Source organism: Haliaeetus albicilla, chromosome 21, assembly GCF_947461875.1.
Source record: "Haliaeetus albicilla chromosome 21, bHalAlb1.1, whole genome shotgun sequence".
In the NCBI taxonomy this organism is placed as follows: Eukaryota; Metazoa; Chordata; class Aves; order Accipitriformes; family Accipitridae; genus Haliaeetus; species Haliaeetus albicilla.
This window is the reverse complement of record NC_091503.1, coordinates 4594088-4619972: the sequence shown is the minus strand read 5'-3', so window position 1 is coordinate 4619972 and position 25885 is coordinate 4594088. Positions and strand designations below refer to the sequence as shown.

The window sequence follows — 25885 nt, the reverse complement described above, 5'->3', positions numbered from 1 at the left end:
CGAGCATCCTCTAATTCTGGAGGTGCTCGAGAGCTGGTTTACTCTGGAATTATGTTTGAATTCCGTAGGTGAATGAAGTTGAGCAGATGGAAGACAAATTCAAGCCTTTGAAAAGCAGAACGTGCAGCAGACTACTTCCTCTGCTCTTCAAGACGTTAAAGTATATTTATATTGGATAAGAGATGTGATAATTTACAGTAATTATTTGATTTTTTTAATTGATCAAGAGTTTTATTTTAAAAATATTTCACAGTGGCAAGCAAAACCAATTCAGCATATGCAGTAAATCACTGAACATTTACATATCAAAGCAGGATCTGCACTCATTAGTGCAATTTCCTAAAGGGAGTGCACAGAGTACATGACCTTTTGTCACAAGACATTTTAGAGAGCAGGCCTCAGACAGAAGAACAGAGGACCCATTAATCTTTGGGAGACCCCCGAACAATCAGTGTATCTGTTTTCACAGTTTCTAGTCTGTTCTGAACTAGCCATAACGTGGAAACTTTTCCACTTGGTATGCTTAATGAATATTTTCTGCTAATGAAGGGTCTTTCTGCTAAACTCCCCTTATCTTCAATGCAGCTTGCAGAACTACATATCATTTCATCCTTTTGAACTTTGACACATCTTTTTCTGTTTCTTGGTCTCATGTTTCTTTTCCTGCCTCCTGTTCTATTCAATAATGATTCCTCCCTGCAACCTTGCCTTTTCTGGTCTCCATCTATCCTTTTTTGTGCATCTGAAATTAAAAAAAAAACAACCAACACCACAACCCCCAATCCCCTCCCCGCTCCAAAAAAGACTGTCTTTTTAAAACAAGCTACAACCATCGCTACAGCCATCAGCTGAATGTTTCTTCCAGCTTGCTGCTATTAATAAAGTTGCGAAGCCTTGGTGCCGCTCAGGAGACAGTTCAGGGTAAATTTAAGATCTGAACTTCCTATGCAAGCTGTTTCAGAGGCAGAAATTTTCCTGTTGGCCAGAAGGAGCCAGCCTCAGGCAGCTTGGCTCAAGTGCCTTCTCAAGTTCCCTTCTTCATTTAGGATTTTTCTTCAGAAGATATATTGGCTTAATATTGGCATAATCATTGCGAGTGGCCCCGCACCTCCAGCATCTGCATGGCCTCATCTGTGCTGGTCCCTTAAAACCTCGATTATTACAGCTTGCTTCTGTAATTCCCTGTTCTTGAGACTTCAACGGGTTCAGATGCGGCTGTTCTCTCATGCACGTAGATAGGTGCATCCACTTCTCTTTGGTTACAGATCTGAGACCAGTTTGGTCCTGATAGGCAAAATCCTGACTTCATTAGAGTTGGTGTGAAATATTTGTTGTAGACAAGAATTTCACTTTTTTTTTTTTTTTAAGGAAACCTGTGTTGATGTGTGCCACCTGAACAGGATTGCAGGGTTGCTACTCACCTCTCTGTATGCTCATTTATTGTCTGTCTCCTTCCTCTGTCGCAGTGATGGTCTTGCCACTGGCGAGATAAAAGCTGCCTTCTCTGAAGCTTGTGAGGTCTGAAGGGGGAATTCTGTTTCTCTGCAGGTTTTTTTACATTAATTTTTTTTAATCTTAAAATTTAATTAGGTAAGATGAAGAAATGAGACAAAATTAAACCTGTATCGTAAACCTACTGCAGGGTAGGGGTTACAGGGAGCACCAGGAAAAGTGAAACTACTAATAACTGCAATTCAAAGGAGGACGGGTAGAAAAAGGTCTGTAATAAATTATGTGAGTCTTACTGCTGCTTAGGAGTCCTGTCATGCTCCATATTCATTCTGGGAAAATTACTATCAAGGCAATAAGATTGCTAACATCGCTTCTGGGGACAGAGCCATTTAAAGGGATCAAGGTATGGCTATTGGCACCTGCAGTGTACTTTGAGGTGTAGGTCATTAATAGCCATGAGATGGCTTGGAATAGCAAGCAGTGTGTCCCCTAATTTGAAATAAGATACAAACCTATTTTGCTTGGCGTCTGAATTAAACTTGTGCTCTTAAAATAGCTCTGAATCATTACAAACATAAGTATAGCATGATACCAGCCTAAACACCAGTTAGGAGTACAGCTCAGGAACGTGGTACAAAGGAACGATGAGAGAACAGCTTGGCCCCATCTGCAAGGATGATTGTACGCAGGGTGTGGAGCAGGTACAAATGGAGTGAACGTAGTACGTGAACTGGTTGTCAAGCTGGAATTGCAATATTGTCATATTGAGACTTGACTGTAAGAATTACTGAGTTTGCCTTGTAGAGATACTGGAACTGCAATATTGTCATATTGGGACTTGACTATATGAATTGCTGAGTTTGCCTTGTAAAGAGATATTTTTTGTAGAAATATGGGTAAGGACAGTGCAAGTCTTAATGCCGCTGCGTTGAGAACAGCACTGACATAAAACCTTGAAAGGTGCAGGGAGGGAGACTCTGAGCTTCAAGGATGTTCTACTATACCTTCAGCACAGGATTGCTAAGCGTCTGGATAAAACTTCACTTTTAAAAGTCTTTATTTTAAAAAATTATCCTTAATGAACTGGTCCAGCTTCAAACTTCTGTGCACATTCTGCTGCAGTTGTATACCAAGCATGTGCTTTATACACCAACCTCGGTCACTCACCAGACTCTGGGTCTCCTTAATGGGGAGTAGGTGCCTTTGTGGGTTTTTAAAGATGCTGAGCCCAGCAGTTGAAAGCTAGAAAGTGTTAGGCCCTAGATGGACGCATCTTTATGGTTTGCTCACTTAGTTGCAGAGCCCTGGGGCAGCCCTCCTGCAGCGAAGCTGCAATGTTCTCTGGTACTGGGAGCTAGCAGATCACAGGGTAAATTTGTATTGCTATCCAGAAGAAAAAGGGAATAGAAAGCCTGATCATCACATTAATAGCTACTCTGTCATACTTCGAAGGTAAAGGGAACAGATTATATGGCCCAGGTACAGCTGCTGGGTGTGTGCACTGCTATCTGTAGAAAGTTAAGGTCTAGTAGTGTTCATTTACAGCTGTATAAGCAGCGCATGTATTAGAGATCCTTACTGCCTATTTTAAAAATCTCTCTTTCATCTCACTTGTTCTCAGTAAATACTTGTTTTAAGAAGGCTTCCTGGCTGCCAATTACTGCTGTCATTGCTTCTGGAGGAAGCAGAGCCACAGGCTCTGAGCACAGATCGGGCTTGCTGGGGCAGCATGGGTCAGGCTCCGGGAGCTGCTCTTCAGGCTCATCTTTTGGGAGGAGGGCAACCATTTCCCCAAACTATAGCATGTTGGCCCGATCTCACAGGCCAACAAGTGCGTGGGGCCAAATACAAACTGTTTATCCTTAGCCCTTTAACTAGTTCATGAGGCTTTATTGTTTGTAATCAGGAAGGCGCAGTCGTAAGGTGTGGCGGCGTGCCCGGCCAACGCCGCTTAATTCAGCTACCTGGATATTGTCGCCTTGGGTTTTGGAGAATTACATAGCTTCAAATCAAGACTTGTGGAATATGTCCCAGCTGCATCACTTTCTGGCACATTGCTTGAGTAATTAGGTCAGGCGCTAGAAGACTCCTTAGGTAAAAACGATAAGGAGAGTGGGTGTGAGGAAGGCAATCGCTCCTGCTCGCAAAGTGCCGGCAGTAACGTTACATGTGAAGTTGAATCCCCGGCTGAAAGAACAAGACGATTCCTGCAAGGAGTTCTGTGCTGCGCAGGCAGCGCCTGTCTTCTGTGTCGCCTCCGAAAGATCGCTCCCATCGCTCCTGCGGCACAGCGTGTCGGTTATGCTGCCCGGCAGCTACTGGGTTGTCCTTTTGTCCCCATCTCGGAGCGTCGCGGCTTGCTGGGCTGAAGTAGGTCATTCCACTCTCCGGGCAATCACCCAGACAGGCACGTCCTCCTTCTTCATCAAGGTTTGTTGTTTACTAAGCAGGGCTGACGAGGCATCCCTTCGCTAAGTGTATTAGGGTTTGTCTTTCGGTGACCGTGGTATAAGGAGTTTAAAATTGACGTGTTTAAGGCTGGGGGATAGAGCGGAGATGGGGTGCTGCCGGGGAGGGAGCAGACGCTGTGCTGTAAAGGTTGCATCAAACTCCAAGCAATGCAGGCAAACAGATTTTTGCATTTTTTGCAGCATGTACGTGCACAGTTGCCAAGTTTCCCAGAAAGACCATTTGGTAGGACTCTGTCCACAAGTGGTAGGAGTCATTTTTGCATCTCGGCTGGTAACCGTGGCGGTGCGCTCTTGTCAGCAGGGTGGGGGGACACGTGGGGAGCGTACGTTGCTTCAGGAGGGACTTGGGAGGAGGCGGCCCGAACGGCAAAGTACCAGGACAATTCTGGGGAAAAATAAAACGCCTAGGGGTGGGGTATTTTTAAAGTGCAATACTTGCTGTGTAATTCAGTGTAATATTTAGAAATGAGAAGAATTTTGACTGCTGCAGTAACTGATCTGTGAGCAGCAGAGGGTCTTGCTGCCTCCAGCTGACTTCAAGCACTGCAATAATTCTGCATTTTGTGCCACCTGATGGATTTTTTGCATTTTATGAATTCCTTCGTATGTGATTGTGTGACATGGATGGGCATTCATGGAGCTGCAACTACTGATCCCAAGTCTGAAATATTTGCGCTTTTTAAATACCGAGCAAAGAACTTGGCTTTTCTTCCTTCTTGTGCACTCTACCAAGTATTTGAATTGCAAGCATTGTCATGCAAATGTATGCGCAGAGAAAGTGTGTACTTCATCAAGCTTTGGAAGTTTTCTTTTTTAACTACAACAAAAAAAATCCCCCCACATCTCTAGATGGCAATTTACATTCAAATCCTGTTTGCTGTGTTCTCATGGTAACTAGTCCAAGGGAATATGCACACTCCATGATAAATAGACATCCTTAGAGCTCCAAAAGCATCGCTGGGGTACAGAGTATTGTTCTCTAGCAAAAACTTTTATGTTCTAACTCCCTTGCTAAACTGTGTCTTAGGGCATTTTGTGCATTTTATCTCTTAAGGTTTAGGAATTTGTTGGCTGCGAAATATATTTACATTCCTGATGCCTATAAGGTGAGATTAGCCCTCGTGTCCTGTTAGTCAGGAAGATCTACAGCGATTGCTGTAGAGCCAGCCCTCGCTAGGCTTGACTTCCTTTGAGTAGCAGCAGGAATGAATTAAGCAAGTACAGCCAAAGATATCACATGAAAGACTTGAAATACCAGTGAGCTGAAGAAAGCCCCGTTCTGTGTGTGTCTGTGTGTGTGTGTGCATAGCTGCAACTGCTAAAGATTCAGTTTTTCACAATGGGCGAACGCTGAAGGCTGAAAAAGCCTTAAAAGGTAAGGGGCTTAATTCATGCAGTTTTTAAAATAATTTTAATCTTGCATACTTGGAGCTGCAGTGGACTTGTAGAAAAAGAAAAGAAAGTGCCTGGAATTTGGCTGAGCAAGCTGTGCTAGAAATGTTTCTGGGCTTGTATTTTCTTTTAAAGAGGGTAAATGCACGCAGAATCAAGTTTATGAAAAAACGACTAAATTTACTGGGCTAATCATATTTTCAAATGCCAGGAGAGCTTTGCTGCCAAGCAGTCTGCTTTAATAAATCACACTCTGTTTGAAAGTTAAAGGGGTGATTGTTCACAGAGCAGGGAAAAAGTCAGCAGAAGTAGAGCTGTGTGTGCAGAGAGGGGAAGACCTGTGTTGTAGTGATGGGCTGCTTTCTGGAGAAAAGTCTTTTCTGTTGTTCGGCAGTCTATGGTGTAGATTCAGGAAAACCAGCTATGTAAAGTTTAGGACTGTGGTATTCCTGTAACTTCTTAAGGCATAAGGTATGGCTGTAGTTTTGCTTTGATTATGTTATAAGAAAATGACACCGGGGACGAGTGTGCTCGGGGTGGGGGGAGTCCAGTGAGTTATCTGCAGCACCCAGAAGTCTAAATTAATTTTGTAGTTTTACTGGAGAAACTCGATGGGGCACATATGAGACAGTAATTTTTTTCACCATAGAAATACAGGAAATGGAATATGGCTGGGAAAAAAAATTAATTGCAGTAGTAATGGAAAGGATACCATAGCAGCAGTATATTTTGACTTTGTTTGCTGTGTCAGCTCACCCCTTCCGCCCCTGATGAAATAAACCCCCCAGCCCAGCAGGTAAAATAGCTCTGTTCACTGCTGATTGCCTTTGCTTCTGGGATCTGCATTTTGCTCCTTGCTTTCCCACTTAAAGAGCTTGCCTCTGCAAACATTAGAATTCAGCCACAGGGAAGAAAATTAGGATAAAATTGCTTGAGAGAACCTGTTACGAAGGGAATGGGTTTGATCCTGCATCATTGAAGTCTATGGGAGTTTTATTCTGGTCTCAAGAAGAGCAACCCTAGATTTGCCTTGCAAATCTAGATGGAAGAGATATGATCTGATAAAGTGCCTATGGGACTGGGAAAGGGGGTTCTCATAACTTGTAGTTGTTCTTCTCTCACTGATGTTAGGATGTGTCCTTTTAAACTCCAAGTGGTAACAGTGGTGCTAGGTCAAAATGAAGGTATTTTTGTTGTGTGGAACATCAATGATAGGTATTCAGTATTTCTTTTGCTAAACTGCTTAGTTTCAAAAAAAAGATAAGATTTGTTTTGTTTCTTATTTGTTGGCTTATTCAAAAAAATGTCTTTACAACCTGTAACGTAAATGGAAGCATAACAACGGTGATTTTTTCCAATACAGCTAGATTACTGATGGGAATTATCTAAAAGTTACAGTACTGTCCCAACTGTGTACAGATCTTTGTCAGAGGTACCCTCAGAACACAAAATCCATGTCAAGAGCAGAAGGTAATGTTGTTTGAGAGTAGACTTGGGTCAGTTGCTAAATGTTTTTCTCTTTAACTGTATCTATCAGTTTATGTGTGTGTGTATATATATGTGTGGCTTTTCTTAATTTAGTCACAGGATGTGGCAAAGAAGCAAAGACTTCATGGGGGAAAACCTCATTGTGATGAATTTGTAAGGACTAAGTACACTTCAGAACATCTGCTGTACCCTCATAAGATGAAACTTTAAACATTAATTGCTTACTGAAAGCGCATCAGAGCATCTTATCTTTGTTATTAAACTTAGAATTTACAGCTTCTGGTGGTTTTAGGCAGTTTATAAGCCTAAGAAGAAAGGCAGGTCCATTCCTAACACTGTCATTAGAATTACAGAAGTGAGGTTGTGGTTTCAGTTGTATGAAGTGGCATGTAGTAGCTGTAAAGTCCGTGTTTCAGGACACCAGCCGAGTCGTAGCTGTGTGACGGCAGTCAGCCTAAACTACAGCATGTTTTTGGCTGACGCATGATGAAGTTTGAGGTTGCTGTTGTTGGTTTGTCTCCTCCACGTTCCTGATGTGTGTTCCCTGTTCAGGCAACAGGGAGCTGGGCAGCTCGTGCCGCTCACGGGAGCTTTGCTGGGAAGGTGGTAGCACCACAACTCCTCACGCTCTGTGGGCAATATTAGTTTTGTTGTTCAGTCCCAAGCACAGGGTAAGCGTACGCCTTGTTCAGGTCTGTGAAGTTGCTGGTGAGCCAAGAAGCTCATTGCACCATGTAAATCATTTGGGACACTGGGAAGTTTTTTGTTTTGGCTGCCACCTTGGGCTGTCACGCACATCTGGGAGCACTGCGCAATGTTTAGTGTGGAAAATAAAAGTTTGTCACCAAACTCATAGTGCTATATTATATTTCCACCGTTTACATGATGAGATCTATCGTGGCATTTTTGAAACTTACTCTGTGTAGATCTAGAAATCTTAAACATTATGTATGTGGCAAGTAGGGGTTCTGGGGGGTTCAACACTTTTAATAGTCAAGCAGAGATAAAGTAGGTGGGTTGAGAGAAGACATCCATTTTCAGAAGGCCAGATAAACGCCAAATCCTCTGTGATACTGGCTTTCTCTAATGAATGGCTGCCCCAGATTCAGCATGAAAAGGACAAGTATGTCCATATGCAGCTTGCCAGCCACACCATTTGTACATGTTAGCCAAAAAGAAATAGTGTCCAGCCTCATTAATTAAGTAGTCTTTCAAAGGGAGAAATGATGATTTTTGTTAAAAGTGGTTTAGCACTTAAATTAGCTGCACAGAAGTTTTTCATCTAAGCAAACAATTGGCATAGCAAACAAAGTCACATTTAGGAAAGCTGATTCTATCTTCAGTGTCTCTTTCTGACTCAAACATTAAGAGTTATGTTCTGTTGTATATTTAAGCCAGCCTAGGAATTTCTCAGGGGAGAAATGGCTGTTCAGGCATCCAAAATTGCCATTTCCCTGTGACCGCTGACGTGCACAACATAGCATGTCTCAAATCAGCCCGGTTCATAAAGGGCATGTACATCTCATTGGCCTCAATGAGCTCTAAGCACACGTCTAAATGCTTTGCTTAAGTTATTACTGGTTTTATGCTGCTTTGGCGAGCACATAACAGAGTACCTAGAGCTACGATGTCTCTCGTCGCACAGCTTTGAAGAGGAGTAAGGCATATGTGCAGCTCCCTAAAAGTTGCATACCCAGCCTCAAGTTGCAAGGCATCTGTGCAGAGGAGAAGACTCGCTCCGTCTGTTGCTCCAGTGGTGCGGAGTCCGTGCTGCTGGCCAGTCCCAGGAGAACCCAGCGCTGGTACGTCGGCAGTGAAAGTGCATCTAACCGGTCGTGGAGTCTCAACAGTGCCTTCTCAACACGATCAGAAAATACGGAAGAGGGATAGAAAAAATCCACTTCTGGGGCAGAAAGAGCCATATTCTTATTTAAACATAACGCAGCAGATTGTAAAACCATAAGTAAGGGCAGAGCTTTTCTCCACAGGATCATCTTAAAAATGGATGGAGTCAACTAAGTGTGTGCTTCATGTAACTAAGAAAAGATGGAAATAGCCTTAGTGAAGCAAAGTGCCATTGACCAGCGTCCCTGCCTGTAAATTCTGCAGGTTTTGTGGAGATGAACAGTGGCATTGCAATTAAATCATTCAGAAGGTGGTTGAATGTTAAATTAGTTAGGTCCTGCTGTAATTTTACCATCTCTAGTAATTCATTCATTGTGTGTGTGTGTGTAGTTAGATCAGTTAATAGTTTGATAACCATATTGGGGTTAAGGGGGATTTCTTGCCATCCATTGTAGGTAACTCTGCACCGTGCTAATAAAGCAAAGTTCACTTACTCTATAGCTAACTCTCATTTCACGCATGTATAGGAACTGGAACAAAGAAGTAGTTTGTGAAATTTTTTTGTGAGGGAAAAATATATGGTGACTTTCATTGCAAGTGTTAACGATTGCCAATATATAATCCGTAGCAATGAGATAACAATGGGGTTTTTTGCTCTACCAAATGCGGTAATTAGCAATGTTTGCAGGAAGCACAGGAGCTACCTGCTGTTCTAGCCAAGATGATGTTGACTCACCTGTGCCTTTAGCGTGGCCTCTGTGGCAGCACAGATAGCTGTGATCTGCAGAGCTCCTCCATCTCGTGTTTATATAATATATGAAGAAATCAGTAAAGGGGCTTTTTGTTTGGTTTAGGATGGAAATTCCAGAATTATCAGAAATACCTAATTTGATTTTGATGTGGTTCTCAGAAACATCAAAGAACTCGAGTAGGAGATTTTCCAGCGCTTACTGGGGGGATGGGATGGGACGGGACGGGACTGTTGTGTTACAACGAAGCAGTCCAAGGAGGATGTATTTGTTGCCTTTTTCTGTGAAATGAATGTACACAAGAACAACCACCCACCTTCATTTTCTGTCCCTTCTCTGCAAACACACACACATTTCACTACTCTTGATACCCCCTTGTCTAGATCTGCAAGGCAAGTCCTGAATTTATAATGTAAAAATGTGTAGGGATGCAAGAGCAGCAGCTCAAAGGACCAAATTCTAAGAAAAATGCCAAAGTTAGACTGATGCTGTCCGAGACGTGCTGAGATACAAGATGTAGGAGTAACTCACATACTGATTACATGGGATTGAGCAGGGTCGTTTATCTGGGCCATCACACAACTCTTGCTGTCAGCCAGGTAGATGTCTGTGCTGATCATGGGGATCCCCATCACTTTCCGTAAACTTGAATTTCCCCTCTCTAGACTTAAAAAGTATCTTAACCGCAGTGTTACAGGTTTCCTCACACTTTTAAAACTTAAAGCAGATCTCCAGACCAGCCACTGCAAGTCTGCTGCAGCATAGCTCTCAGGCAGCCCCCCCGGTGTCCTGGGCTCGCCCAGGTTGAAGCGAACCCTCGGTAAAAACAGCAAGGACCACGTGCAGCCCGACGGGACATTTTTGGTGCGGAGGGGCCCGCGTGCCGGCTGCTCCGGCAGGGATCGGCGCGGGGTCCCGGAGGAGCCGGGCGGCAGGGATGCTCCGGGAGGGCTGTGAATGGAGCCCTGTGCCTGCGCCGGGATGGGAATAATCTGCCCTTTCAGTGCTGCCCGACCTCCGGTGTCCTAGCAACCCAAAGCTGTTCGGCTGAATATTTTGTGGCGTTCTTCATTTACACATATCAGATATTGGCTGTGATTTAAGCCTGGCTGATTTCCCATTAAGGGCTTTCAAACAAAAGGCTCGATACAGGAAGGAGAGGAGAAAAGGGCTCCTTAGGAGATAATTTTATAAAACCATATATTTTTTTCGGCGTAGGAATTGCACCGGCACGTTTCCTTGCTTGAGAAAGCACCAAGCAGCAAGTCTGTGCGTTACGTCAGCCTTGTGCTCTGTAGGCATCTTTTGAGGGCTACTGAGGGAATGAACCGCATGCAGGGGCAAATTGCATTGGAGAAGGAGAAACTGCTCATGGCCTCAATATTGAAAAAGGAGTGCGATCAAGTGCTAACTTTTTAAAGTTACTTGAATCCGATTTTGACTTTTAGCTAGGAAGTTGCTGGCCCTTATGGCCATACAACAAACACATACGCTCCAAACTTAAATCAATTAAAGACAACTTAAACTTTTTTATTATTTTAAACCTTATAGTTTGCAGAGGTGTGATTCATGATTGTTGCAGGGCTTTTCCCATTTTTAACAATTGGAGCCAATAACGTGGAGGAGTTTTTTCTTATTTCATGGTGAATGTGCGAAGGCTTTGTAATGACTTAATCTAAGCTAGTCCGTAGCATTGCAGTCTGTGTCTTCACAGACAGTCAGCCACAGTAAAATCTCAGCCAAACTTCCCTTGCTGGACCGTCAAATACTTGCATAAGTAATGAACTTTCTTCCTGCCAAGGCAAAGCTTGCATGTGAGAAGCGCGGTTCTGCATTGCACCGTGCGCTGCAGGCCAGTAGCTGTGGCTCTTGTTCCTCTTGTGTGGAGTTGGTCTTTGGGAGTCCCAGTACCAAAGGTTTCAAATAAATAAAAGTCATATTTTTTTCCACAACTGGAGTACTGAAGACTGGTTAAGTCTTTTAGTCTAACCTGCTGAGTGGCAAACTGTAAGGAAACCATTAATGCCTGCTGGAAGGAGGAGGACATCCCGTGTTTTCTTTGAAGTGTCTGGTGGCTTTAGACAGTCCCACCACATTGGGTAAGCTCTTCCAGTGAATACACGCGGTGAGAAAAAGGTGCGCCTTCTGGTTTGGATATGTCTTGCTTTGATTTTCATGCTTTTTATGTCTTTATCTGCTGTATATTAGAAGTTGTTGTTGAATGTATGCTCTTGGTGTAGTTACTGACAGATTACTATCAAGGGCTGTCAGCTTTCTCATTGATGAGCTCCTCAAGGCTTTTATTGAAGACCTTTTACTGCTTTTTTTAAACTCGTATCTTTATCCTCATGGCTCTTAACTAAATAGTTTCCAGTGTAGCGGTCTCCTTTATTATCATGCTCCAGAATTGGACACAACATTTCAGTAGGCGTCACATAGCTGAGGAGCTCAGGTTAGCCCACAAATCACTAAACTGACTTCTGAAATATCAGAGGATTTTTAGTATTCTCTTTAAAGCAATGCCCCAAAATAGAAGAGTCTTAAGACATAAATGGCATTCAGGCATGCAGTCCTAAAGGAATAGGGTGTGACCAGATCTAGAGAAGAAGCAGGTGGGTGCCCAGGACTGAAGCAGAGAATAAAGTGAGATTTGGATTTAGAGTCCTCTTCTGCTGTCCTTGTGCTCTACAAGTTGATGTCTCTTGTCCCTCTGTGGAGTGCGATGTTAGCTCCCTCCACCCGTGCATCGCGAGCTCTTGTGGCTGGCAGTGAGGTTCCTCCTCCTCCTTTCTACTTACCTGCAATTAATTAGAAGAGGAGGCAATACCCCAGTATCCTCTCTCCCCCCTGTACAGAGCTGCAGTCTGAAAAATGTTGCTCAGTTTTGTGTCACCAAGGAAAGCAAGGAGAGTTGGGATAACGTGGATCAGAGTTATCTGCAATACTATTTCAGGATGTACTGCTGAAGTGATACGGTGTCAACATTTCAGGGAGAACTAGCTACATGGAGGGTTTCACGTATTCAAGTGAGAGATTCCTTGTAGTAACACTACACTAGGTATTAGAAGGACCCAGGATTAGGTTCTTGCACGGATTGTTACAAGAAAAGATTTTCCAGCTGTGTCAGACTTTGGCCATGCAAGATGAAATTCATTTTAAACAGGTTCTCTCGAGTATTTTCATCCTAATTTTCTATCCCCTGATGAAACTTCCTGTCTTTCAGGAATAAATGCTTGATACTAAACACCATTATCTGAAGAAATTGTGTTAGAGGAACCATCCTACAACATGATTTCCTGCTTTTAAGTATAGAAATGGACTCAGGTGCCCAGCCTGCCAATAAACTGTCAAATAACAAAAAAACTTGTAAGGTGTGGGTGAAAAATCTGGTGTGAAGAAGTGAAAGGACAGTGGAAAAAAAAAAAAAAAAAAAAAAAAAAAAAAGGATGGGGTCTCAGGCCATGTAAGTTATTTGATGTCATCGCTGACATGGAGGGGTGAGGGTTTCACCACCTGCAGTTGGTCTGTACGCAGCCTCAGCAGACACGGAGCGGTGTGTGCAGTTTTCTTGACCATCGTAATGAACAGCAGTGACGTCGGTGTTGGCTGTCTTGACATGGGGTTGGTAAGGAAGGACAGCTGTCCTTGCAATTAGTACCTCACAGCATGTTTCTTCATGGTGTGTCTGTGGCTATCAGGCAGCCTGATTGATTCTCTTCGAGAGAAGCCTGCTGACTGGTCACAGTGTGGGGAGAATGAGGCCAGATTGGGGTTTAGTCTGCAGGGACTGGAGGCTTTAGTGAGGATGACCTCAAATGAAATGGCAACAGATTACTCGCAGGTGGAGAAGGAGGGTCCATGAAAAGTTCCAGCTGGGGTCTGTGCTGCGAGTCGCACCTTCTGCCAGTGTGCTGAGACCCTGCCAGAGTGGCTTCAAACCTTAAGTCCCTCTTTTCCCAAATGCTCTTAATTGTCTGTCTCACATGGATGGTCTTGCAGTTGCTGTTCCGGGACAAACAGCCCCTGAGACTTGCTGTGCATTTCAATGGACTCCCTGAATAATGTATTCAAGCAACAAAGGCTCACTTCAGCTGAAAATTTAGGCAATCGCATAGCTAGCTTTGAACGTGTGCTTAGAAAACTTAAATATCTCCAGTGTTCTAGCCTGTGCCTTTAACAATCCATTCCTATTCCATGAAGCTTTAAGAAGTGTGTAAGAAATAACACTGTCATTTTGAGGAGGTAGCATTCCTCTGGGCTGCTGTTAGAGGCAGACAAATTCTGTCTTCCTTCAGAAGAAATTCTGTATACCTTTAGAAAGGAAGGTTCACAAAGGGGCTGTTGTGTGTTTACTCAGGGGTACATTTAGTCCATACAAGCCAAACAAAAAGATTACTCTGAAATGCAAGAGTACAGTGACAATGACTAATAAAAAGTAGATTAAATAGCTCCAGGATTGTGAGTTTATTGATCGTTGTTGACGAAAGCATGAAATCGCAGCAAGCCGGTCAGAATCATTTGAGAGTCTTTTCTCCAACGACGAAGCTAGTTCCAGCTCTTGTCTTTGCTATAAATAAACAAGCAGGACCTGAAACATGACTACAGCATCTTTGTAGATGGATCTAACTCAGCAGTGCCTTGACCTAGTTGAAATCTTTAAACACCAGTGCAAATGGTCAGTGTGGTAATGTACTGCTTCATAGCTCTTAAATGGGCTGCTGTCTTAAAACTACCCTTGAGATGCCCTTGTTTGTAAGGTAAGCTGGGTGACAGGCTGAATATAAATACAAAAGCATTTTCACATCCGTTAATATTGAGTTTCCTCCTTTGACTGTTTTGGTACAGTAGAAGAACTCTAAAATTACAGTGTTCCTTCTATATGGTATTATTTTTAGCACGGGCAACTCTAACCTGTGGCGTGAGAGTGGCTAATTCTGAAGTCTGTCTCTTATCTGAAATACTCAGGGCTGGAAGATGAGTCACACAGGTCAGATGCAGTAGTTGAAGTTGAAAAGATCGGCTAATCGTGTAAATGCTTGCTGTTGGTAAATGCAGTACTTTCGCGTTCAGACCTGTAGAGACTGTATAAAAGAGCCAGCATATCATTACTGAGTTTGCAGTGAAATCCGGACTGGAGTTTGCAGCAGAATTTTTTGAGGCACAAGTGTTGTTGCATGCTCTTTTTCTAGCAAGTTACCACCAGCACTGTTAGTAATTTTTAAAGGCTTTTTATGGGGTTTTGGGGTCGGTGGATAGATAAAGGCCAAGGAGAACTTTGGACATGCAAAACTTACTGTTATTTCAGGTTTATCCAAATATTCCTTAACTTACCAGTGCCATACAGTAGAAATACCAAATCAACTTTAGCTGTGGCACATTCTTTGTTTTTATTCTCCTATACCCTTATGGTGTTTGCCTGTGGACACAAATACTCTGGGACAGTAAGGGAGTGTCTTCAAAAATAAAGCAGGCATCAAACTTGTCTACGTTTTGACCTGGACCTGTTCCAGTTACAGGTAGCTGCGTGCTGGAGAAGACTACAGAGGGTTTCTTCCCTTGAAATACTCTTGCTGTTAGGTCAGTAGGACCTGATGCTCCAGGTCCTCGGGCAGGATGCGCACAGGTTTTGATGCTCCTTGTGCTGGAAGCAGAACAGTTCTGAGGTTGAAACTCTGTTGAATAAGCCAATGCTGTCAAAGTTTACAGTGCAAGCGACTGAAGAAATGATGGCTAGAGGAGCAGGGGGTGAAATGGTTTGTTGGAGGTAGGAGGGTGACCAACATGGCACTGCAGCTGAAGTCTCTGGATTTGACAGGGCTGTCCTGGCTTTACGGTGCATTTTCCTATTGCGGGTGCAGGCGTTTCCCTTTCACTTCTTTCAGGTTACTGGCTTGGATCCTCAGCACGAATAAAGGCTGCTGAGCAGTACGTATGGATAAGAATCACTGAGCATAATGTGGTTTAAAAAAGGCAAACAATGGGCATGCAGAAATGTTCATATCAGTTTAGCTGGATTATATATTAGAAGTTAATTTATTCACGCTTTTCAAATTTGTCTGGGAGGAAAGCCTGGCATTTGTTTTGACTCATGGAGCTGGTGACTGAGATCAGAAGACCATGGGGATTGTTCCGGAAAGATCTGGCTTGATAAGTTCCCCTATTTCTGAAGAAATACTAGTACTCGTTTGGACATGGAAACAAGTTCAAAACCCATTATAAAGCAGAGGAAGACTGACCTCTTCCTAATTTTTGCTTCTTTTCTCCAGAGTAAAATGGCCAAGACTTCATTTTAGGAGTAAAAGAGCAGATTTAAAAAACCCAGACATTGAGAAAAGTTACTGTTTTTTAAATAAAAAGTTACTTTTCCACATTCTCATACCGTTTTTTTGTCTTTTTTTTTTTCTCTGTGCCTGTCTTCTACAGAACACTTTCCTAAGCTAGGAAAATCAACACTTTTAAGACACAGTATCAAAGCTGACATCGTCCTACTCAAGTTCTCACAGAGAAATCTAGAAACAAGGGACTGGGCTTTTTTTCTCACACCCCCCCCCGCCCCCAGTCTCTTTGTGGAGTTCCTCCTGCCCACCTAAAATCCGTGAAGGCTGCTCTAATCTGTCATTATTGTGCCTGTACACTTCTGAGGCAGCCAGTAGTTCAGGGAGGACGAAGGATTTCCGCAGGGGGAAGTCAAGGTATCCTCTGTGTTTGAACAGAGGAAATCATGAGCAGAACAGAAAAAAGTTGTGTTCTCTGCGTGTGTCATTCGGATGCTTGGGGTCTCCATTAAGGATGCTGTCCAGGGAAAAGGGACGGTGTTTTTTCGAGCCTCAGTCAGACTGTAATCTAAGGAACAATTTTGTCATGAAAATTATGTGTAGGTGTTAGATGTCTGTCCTAATGGCGGCTTCTGGTTTTGATTTCAGGCAGAAGCTTTGCCCTTTAGGAGGCTCGCAACAGATCAGAGCAAGCACTTAGCTTAAGGAGCCAGAGTCTCGCCAGCAGAGACTCCAGGTCACATTAAAGCCTTGGCTTCGGTGCCGTCTGGCGCAAGTTCAGTGGAGGCGTTTGGATTCAGGAAATGATAAATTGCAAGTTGTGCTATGAAGGAGTACACCACAAAAAATACCTTTATCAAGTAGAGCAGACCTCACTTGTAGCTATTAATTTCATGTTGATGTTGCTTAATGCCCTAACGTGGCTGTGACCCATGTGAGTCTAGCGATTTTGCATGTCGGAGTGGTTTAGTGCTACCATTCCTTGATAAAAGTGAAATGTCTATTGAAAATTGAGTTGATTTGAAGTTGATTGCATCTCTCAGACAATTTTGGAAGCTATCAGTTGACTTCTTTTTCTGTTGCCTTCTCTTTTATAAATTTGATCTTTGCAGGAGTCTTAGTTTTAGCAAGTAATTTAGATTTTTACTTCGGAAGACATATTGTTTTAAAATCAGTTATGGTTCTGTTGTCTATCTGAAATTTTCCTACAGAATACAGTTTCTTCCCAAGTGTTCATTTGTGAAACAAGTCCAGTTTTTACAGCAACACTGGTAAAAACCTAGCAGACCCCAGAGAGGAGTCCTGTCCTGTGTTACTTTGGTATAAATCTGAAAGTTAGCTTGCTTACCCCAGGAAGTCTGAAGGAGCACCAGTAAAGAGACAAGACGGAGCATCGGCTGCATAGGTAACCCTTTGCACGGAGATTTTACGCTATTGCAAGTTTAACTCCTTAGTGCTGCACCGGGCATCGTTCAAGTGGAGATGGTCATGATTCTCTGTCTTAAGAAGTGTCTGCAGTTTAATAGCCAGATATATGCAGTACTTGCACTCTGGTGCAAGAAATGCACATGCAATTGATTTTTTTTAAGTATGAGGAGTCCTGCTGACTGGAAGTTGTGCTTAAGGTTATCCCTGCCTGCAAGTGTTTATACGATTGAGGCTGAAGCCCTCTTCATCCACGGAGTAAAACTACCTGAGGAGCATTGTATCGCCAAGTCGTAAGGTGGATATGCTGGATGATGTGGTGATGTGCACAGGACTGCATTGTTAATTCTTCTGGTTGTTTTCGTTAGATGTGGGAAACCCTGGATGCATTTTAGTGTTTAGGGTTTCGGCTCCCTCTCTGACCGGCTGCAGCTCTCCCCGTTGCTGAGGACTAAAGAGTCGCTGTGATAGCTCAGTCAAAAACCCCTGAGCGATGGGAGGTATCTTCTGGTGCTCCATGTTGAAAAGCTAAGACATGAGTCCGGCACACCTCTTACCACCCCCCAACAGTTGACTCAAAGCAGCCAGACTTGTTGCAAATGTAATTCCAGTGATATGTCAGGGCAGGATTTGACCCTCTGATTTAATAGCCTCATGTGTCTCTGAGTAATTAAAAATAACTCATAATGTAAAGCGAAGGAGTAGGCTTATGTGATTAGAATTGCGATGGTCTTTCGGTTGCCCTGCTTTGATAGCATGTTAGCATCTCTTGCAATGTTTCCTGCTTTTCTTTAAAAATGCAGGTATCTGAAGGTAGGTGACTGTGACAATCCCAGCTTCTGGTGACAGAGCAGGGCTGCTTCTAATTTCTATAGCTGCAGGAAAACGGTCATGAAAATGTTGCTTCTTCCTCTGCAACTCAGAACAGGGATGGAAAGAGAAAGTTTTTTTTTTAAATGTAACATGAGCTTTCAAGCCAGCTGTGTGGGTGACTTTTGACTTTTTAAGTGCCTGGGGGTGGCAATAAAAGGATTAGGTGATGCAGCAGCCATCTGGCTCCCAACGCTGGAGGCGCTCCCTTGCGGAGGGAGAGGCTGCCTTGTGAGAGAGACAGCTGTCATGTCACCAAAATTTTGCCTGGCTTTGGTATATCCCCACTTCCATCCATGCCTCCCCACCTCAAAACACCAAAAATACTGTTTACTTTGCAAGTCTTGTGAAGAACATCACCTTTTGAGTCGACAAGTATGGGTGTAATGTTAAAGAAAAAAGATATATTGACCTGCGTCCGCTTGTGGCACGCATCAGCCTGGCGTTACACGAGGCAAAAAGCGAGTATGTTTTTTCCCTCAGGATTTGCGTGTGCACTTGTGTTCATTCCCTTCTTCTCCTGTCGGGCATCATCAGCCACCTGCACGGATCCAGGCAGGCAGGTGTGTGCGCGGACATTCAAAGGGCGGCTTTGCAAGGCTTACGCCTAACACACCTGCCTGCCATAGCGTGGGCACCTATGGAAAACACCGTTGGCAATACCAGTCACGAAGTATCAATACCTTTATTGTAAGCGTTCATGCTGTGTGTTCGCTAAAATACACAGATTTTGCTCGCGGTGTATTTTACTGGTGGTGGGACAATCCAAATTAAACACATTGTTGAGAAAGAGGAGTTTGTTCGCATCATTCGCAGAGGCATTTTTCCCCTCTGGAACATTTAATTTTTTATACTATGGAAAGAAAATGTTAAATCACATTTGTAACAGAGCCGTTATCGGAACAGCAGCCAGAGTGGTGCGGAGTTCATGTAGCTCCCTGGGATGCAAAGCACCAGTCTCGGAGGGAAGGTGAAAGCAGCCGCTGGTGGTGGCTGATTTTCTCTGTACCCCCCGTCCGCCTGCTCGGGCCGGATCAGGCCCTGCCGGCACGCAGTGCTAATTACCCCAGGCAGGGCAGGGCTCACCGTGGTGACAGCCGCTTTCTAAAACGCAAATTGTTTTCATTTTTGTTCAGTGCTATTAACTGTGGAGGAAGGGCCAGGCTGGGGTGGTTTTCCGTATGAATTTTAGCCCCTGTACCAAAGGAAGGGGTTGGAGAGTCTTTCGCTGTCGGAGGAACGGTGAGTGCTGGGGAGACGTTTGCCCGTGCGGCTCCGGGACAGCTCGGTGCAGGAGGGCTGCTGCATCTACAGGGGAGTCTCCCACCTCTGCTCCAGAGGAGAAATTAATGAAAGGAAGAATAGCAACATTTTGGTTTAGACGTTTTGCCTTTTAAAGGAGGGAGGCAGAAGTTAATCTATCAGTATTTCTGAAGCTACCTAATTAACAGCTCGGAGGTATCATCACTAGCACACGATGTTTTGTTCTATGGATAAAGGTGCTGAGGGAAAAGTTTAGACTGGATATTTTAAATGAACTTTTGAGTCTGTGTTTTCCTGAAAGTACTTTTGATAAATTCAAATTTGGGGGAGTTACTTATTTGCTAAGTTGAACGAGAAGCATGATTAAAGCCAGTTAATGAGTATCGAGAGTCCTCTGATTTACGGTTGCTCAGGGCTTGATCTTGCCGTCATTTCTATCAGCTGAAGAACTTCAGATCTTATACAAACCATTGACTGTATCCATGAAAACCCATCTTCTGAACTTCTTGCAAAGTAGCACTGTACTCCAGCCCTGCAAATGACCGCAGGAGGGTCAACTGGTGGGTTAAAGTGGCTGTTTGGGCCGATGAATTAAATGGTGTATTTACATGGGGTGTTATTTTGGTATCAGGGTTGCCGGTGTTTTGCAAAGCAGCAATTAGCACTATCTTGAGTAGCTTTGCGTGGCTGTGGCTGGTTTACCTCAAAGCCTGGTGACTCAGGGGATTCTGAGATGAGACGAGAGGATTCCCGAGGCTCCCAGATCAGTATTTGCAGGCTTTCATGACTGAGGGGCTATAGAGTTATCTGTTAACTAAATGAAAAACGATACTGGGAAAACTGCATGCAAACTAAGGGAAACTTATTTCAGATGAGCCGATTTTTTTTTTTTTTTTCTGTTTACAGATGAAAATATTTCTGCTGTTAAGAATAGCAGCAAATAGAAACTCTTTGAAATACGGCTTATTTAAGATTTGAGGTACCACTGGCAACTTCCATCCGTGTCCATAGTAGATGAATTGTCACTACACTAAAAATTAAATCTTTTCTGCCCTTCTGGCTTTGTTTTTTTCTAAAACCATATCGCACCAGTGTATTTGTGTATCTTCAACATTTGGGATCATCTACAGGGACTGTAAATTCAGTTGCTAAAGAAACAAACTAGTCAAGCTTATAGCTGTTGACCTGTTAGCTGCCTGTGCTGCTTTCTGTTGTTTGCTCCTGCACAGCAATGGCCTGGGAGGATACAGGAAATGGAAAGAGAGAGCTGATTGAATTAAATGGCTGTAAATGTTGTGTCTATGGAAATTATATTGTGTAATTACCCCTTTATTTCCATCCTGTAGATACGTTTTTGTATGCTCAGAACTGCTAATGTCCTTTAAGACATCACGTAGCCAGTTTTTATCCTTTGCGCATTTCAGATTCGTATAATTTCCCCTTTGTTTATTGCCCCTGACATCTCTAACCATTGCTATTAAACCCCTTGTTTTGAACCTGCTCATTTTAGATGCCAGACCAGTTTGATCAGACAGTGGTGCTTAACCAGCTGCGCTATTCTGGGATGTTGGAGACAGTCAGGATTCGGAGGGCTGGTTTCCCGGTCCGGAGGCCCTTTCAAGACTTTTATAAAAGGTAAACACACTGACTTGTGTGCTTCAGAGGCAAGTCACAGGTACCAAATCAACATTCCCATGTTGAGGAATAAAGTGAAAATCTGATAACAAAAAATTCATATGGCAAAAATAGAACTTGTCTCTTAAATGAAGTAATAAATACTTTTTGGTTGCCAGGTATAAAGTCCTCATGAGAAACTTAACTCTGCCCGAAGATTTAAATGAGAAATGTGCCGTCCTACTTCGTCTGTATGACAACACAAGCACTGAATGGCAGCTTGGAAAAAATAAGGTAAAATAATCTGACTGTGCATATTGTGGGGCTGGTGCTTATACAAAGCTGAGGGGACAGGATTTAGACCGCACAGCTGCAGAGATGTAATTGTAATGGTAATTACTTCTGGCCTTAAAAGAAGCTGCGCATGCCTGTGGCGCTCTTGAAACCCTTACAGCAACAATGAATGGTTGTGCTGAGGAATTTGCTGTCTAAGGCACTTAGACACTGACTGGTGATTCACTCAGGGAGAAAGAGCCCACTTGAATTTTCTGCCACTGCTCACAAGCGATAGCGCTGGTGAGATCAGAACTTAAAACGTGGTGGCTGGATTTTATCATTTTTAGAAGTATGGAGCATGTGAGGTAACACTTTTGTTCTGCAGGGAGCTCCACTCATACTAGTAACCCTCCCTCCATGATTCCTGCTCAGTGGCTGAAATCAGGGGGAGGAATTTTAGCCAGTGTTCATGTGGCAGAGTTGAGCTCTAAATGTGTTTGCCATCCTAGTCTGAGAGTCTTTATCAGAGGTACGTTAGACCTTGATATGTGTCCCACCAGACAACCTGAACTTTGCCTACAGCTTCTTTTTCTTCCCCCCAAAATCCAGATTATTTTAATTAACAGAATGGAATTTTAATTTGAGAAATAAAACAATCCAGGTGGTTTTGCATGCTCATTTTGCAAGTCTGATTTTGGACAACAGCTACGTGCAGAGTTTCCCTTCTTGCGAATTTGTGCTCTTGGACTTAACAATTGATGTGAAAGCATTGTGTACTTACAAGAAGATTCCCCACTGCAGGATCTGAGATTTCCTAAATGTTAAAAATGCCTGGTGCAAAGGGGCTTCTGTAGTGGGGAGAGAACAAAAAACAGATCCAGAAGTAAAGTTTGCTGAATTATGTGTTACACTTGCAGTTTTCCTGTCAGTTGTTGGAATTGTGAAAAAACTTTCTCATTACCATAAGGTAGCAAAAATATTTTGTAAAATCTGATTGATTTCTGTGTGAAACAGCCTTCCTCCTCATCCTCTTCTCCCCACAGCTGCATAGCTTTGAAGGGTTTCCTCCGTTCCTCTGCACACTTAAGAAGTGTTGATTTAATCGTTTTAAAGTTATTGTAAGAGAATCTGAAATATGCTGATGGTGATGGAAGTCATCTTTCATCCCATTTTTGTAGACGATGGCCTACAAGTAGTACAGTGATAACATTTGGCCGCAGAGCTAGGCTGTGCTTCCCATTATACTTTCAGATGTAGTATATTAACAGTATTTATGCGCGGACCCCGGACAGTGCTTTGGCATCTTAGGGACATATATTTATTAGAACCTGAAATTGTTTTAACCAGCTGTTCTAACTTCCCCTTACTGGGGCCTGGGCTTATTCTCCCCCAGGAGCTGCCTCGACATTTGTGAGAGTCTTCATAAACAGCTTATTGTAGACGAGAACAAGAGGGCATTGGTTTCAGACTGAACATGGGATGAAGCACTATCCTGCCCATGTTATTTAAAAGGAGTAATAATGACACTGCGATTGATGATTTAGCTTCAGTGTGATTTTTTTTTTTCTTTTTTTTTTTTTTCTTGTCCTTTACATCTCAAGCTGCAACACACCTGCTCAGGAAAAGGCATTAGCCTGGGCTTAACATGTGCTTCACATCCATTTTTGTTCAGGAAGTAGCTGAATGCCTTTCTGAAGCAGAATTTTGTTGGGTTTTTAAAGCCAGTGTGTGTAGAGCAAAGCAAGATTGCCCACTGAGTGAAAGAAAAGGCTGTTTCCATGAGTAAAAACTTTATATAGAAAGAGCTGCCCAGTACAACTTGGATACTGGAACTCTGAGACTTTCTGTGGGACTTCTTATGTTCCTTAGTGCTGGGTGATTTGTGGTAAAATGTAGTCCCTTTCTAGCTACATTCAAAACTCACAACTGTGCCTCTCTTCAGGAGTGCTGCTGGTTTGGCTTTGATGATGGGCTTTTTTCCCCTAAACACAGACGGAAAACCTACATTTTTTTTCTGCTTGAACACCCCCAAAAGTCTGTTGGGGCTTTTTTGGTTGGTTTGGGGTTTCTTTAATATTTTTTTTCCACAGCAAGAAAAAACCCAAAACACTTCAAGGAAGCATTCCTGCTTTTAGATGTCTTTGCAGCCCTCCTCCCGTAGCAGAGCCCACGCTGTCCGTGCGCTTTCCACATCGCCGCGTTGTGGTGTGTGGCCGTGCTCTCATCCCGTCTCAATCAAAGCATCACTGAGCTGGATATTTCCAGCCGCTCGTATCTTAAGCGGCAGCGTGCCAGGCTGTTGCTCCCTATAGCTGATACCAGCAGCCTTAGCCTTCAAAAAGGGAAAAAGTTGAGAAGACCTGGAAAAAGCACTGGCAGCACACAGCTCACCGCTTGGTGAGTGAAGAGCAGAGGCGTCAAGGCAGGTGGAAGAGGGAAGCTGCATCCCCCGTGCCTCTGCTTGGCTGGAGAAGCAGTTTCATTCATTTAAGGCAAATTAAGCTGGGTTAGCTCCATGGATGTCAATGCCGGAGGCACTCGGTAGTCCGGGCGAATGATCCGGGTCAGTGCTCGGGGGAGCGGACGGCTGGGGGGGTGTCTGGCCCCGGCAGCTGTCTCCCCGTGTGACAGCAGGAAAACACGGTTGAGTCGACCCGAATATGAAACCGCTCTCGTTTCTGCTTGCTTCTGCGGGCGTATAGCAATGTCATTTGAAGCCATGACGCTTCTAAGGGGTTGTGGAGCTCGATGTTACTGTGAAACAGCTAAATTATCGGGGTGGTATTTCTGCCCCTCAAATCGGGATGTTCATGCTAAGTCCTACAACTTCTTTGGCCTGTGTTACTCTTCGGTGGGAAAGGCTGTTTAACGAATCCAGTAATTGTGTTGCTTTTGGAAAAACCCTGCTCCTAACTAAAATTCCCATTAGTGTAATCAGGCTGTTCTCACTGAAATCCAAAGTTAGAGGATCATCTGCAGATATTTTCGTTTAAGAGGAATACGTTTTGGTTTTTTTTCTTTTCTGTTGAGGAAATGTTGTTTGTCTCTGAATTCAAAGCTGAGGCTTGCTGCTCGGACTGACATTGGCAGCACCCTGGCTGTCCTTACATTTATGATGCTCTCCGCAAGTTGTTAAGCCAGGAGTTTTCTTGTGTAGGTGTTTCTCCGGGAGTCCTTGGAACACAAGTTGGAGAAACAGCGAGAGGTGGAAGTCACCAAGGCAGCAATGATTATCCGAGCGCACATCTTAGGTTATGCAGCCCGGTAAGTGACTAGATGAGAATATTAATAATCAAGCTTTGGAATAAATGGCTGGGGTTTCGTGGAGTTAAATCCTTTTAGCACAATTCTTAACTTTTCCTCGGGACGAGGCATCCAAATCCTGTGAGTGGCTTTTGAACGTACCAGCTGGTATCTTTGCCAGAACCATGAATAAAACAAAATGGAGTTGGAATTGTTTTAATATAATGAATAGGACAGTATGGAAGTTTGGAGGCCAGCCAGTATCCATATAATTGTATCATGGCATTAGAGCCGTGGTAGGAACTCTAGCTGGATGGCACCTGGTGGGGTTGCCCCAAGTTACCAGCTGAGATTCAGATTTATCTTTGCTTCCTCATGGTAAGAAAAGAGAAGGCAAATAAAACTAATTAGTTTGGTTCTTGAAGAACCATGACATTAGGTAGCTGGTTAATGTTTCACTTGTTTACCTGGCTTCATGCATTATGTATTAGGTGGAGTTGCTCATCCCATCTGCTTATTTCTCTGCTTTTTCTACAAATCAGTTCAGGACAGTTTAAGGAAACTTGTTTGCATAATGAGGTAATTTCTTTTCATGTGTATATTAGTCCTGTCCTTATATTCTGACCAGTATGTTACTTAAAAACTATATTGCTTTGTTTAATGACAGAGCTATCCTGCTGTTCATGATCTTTCTTTCCAGAGATGTGGGGTGACTTATCTATGTATATTCTTTCTTGGCATGCGTGCACACACACAGAGCTCTCCTTTTAGCATCTCCTTGTCAGGGGCATAAGAACATATAAGACAGGTAGTGTGCATTTCCTTAATGAAGATACAGACAGCGCTGTCACAGAAATGAGAGAATCTCTTTCCTCACAAAAGGAGGAGAATGTGAACGAGAATGGGGAAACCATCGCAGAGCTAGAAATAATATGTTTACTACCACGGGCTCATTACTGCAGGTCACCACAGCAAGACCTCTCGCGACTGCTCGTTAGTTCCTTGTTCCCTTAGAAATTGGCTTTTATTTTTTTTCCTCCCAGAAAGCGGTATAGAAAGGTTCTGTACTATGTGGTTGTGATACAGAAGAACTACAGAGCATTCAGTGGTAGGAAGAAGTTCCTGTGCCTGAAGAAAGCAGCCATAATCCTTCAGAAGCAGCGGCGAGGCCAACTTGCTCGACGTGTTTACAGGGAGCGACTAGAGGAGAAGCGGAGACAGGAGGAGGAAAGAAGAAAAGAGGAGGAAGAAAGGTGCAGTATGCTGTCTTAAATCACTCTCCTGTCTGTGCCATATTAGGTTTTAGTCTGAATAGCCTTTATTTCAGGCTATTCTTGATCAAGTGACTTTGGAAACCTTTGCTTCTTCTGCTAAAAGATGCATGTCGCTATCATGGTAGTTTTATATTCACAAACATATCCTTGGTGACCTCATTTTTGGCTGTCTTTTCCATGTGGCAGATGATCTCTGTAAGTTGAGCTATTGCCCTAGCAAAGGTATGTGATGAGCTTATGTTGAGCTT

General features: G+C 43.4%; 1 protein-coding gene across 1 annotated transcript in view; it reads left to right on the top strand.

Annotated features, from left to right (window-relative positions):
* MYO10 (myosin X) overlaps nt 1–25885 on the top strand; it is a 166652-nt gene that overhangs the window by 112473 nt on the left and 28294 nt on the right. Inside the window, exons 20-23 of the mRNA XM_069808895.1 lie at nt 20741–20865; nt 21024–21138; nt 24278–24384; nt 25407–25616. Of these exons, the coding sequence (XP_069664996.1) occupies nt 20741–20865; nt 21024–21138; nt 24278–24384; nt 25407–25616 (557 nt within the window). The remainder of the gene's footprint in view (nt 1–20740; nt 20866–21023; nt 21139–24277; nt 24385–25406; nt 25617–25885) is intronic.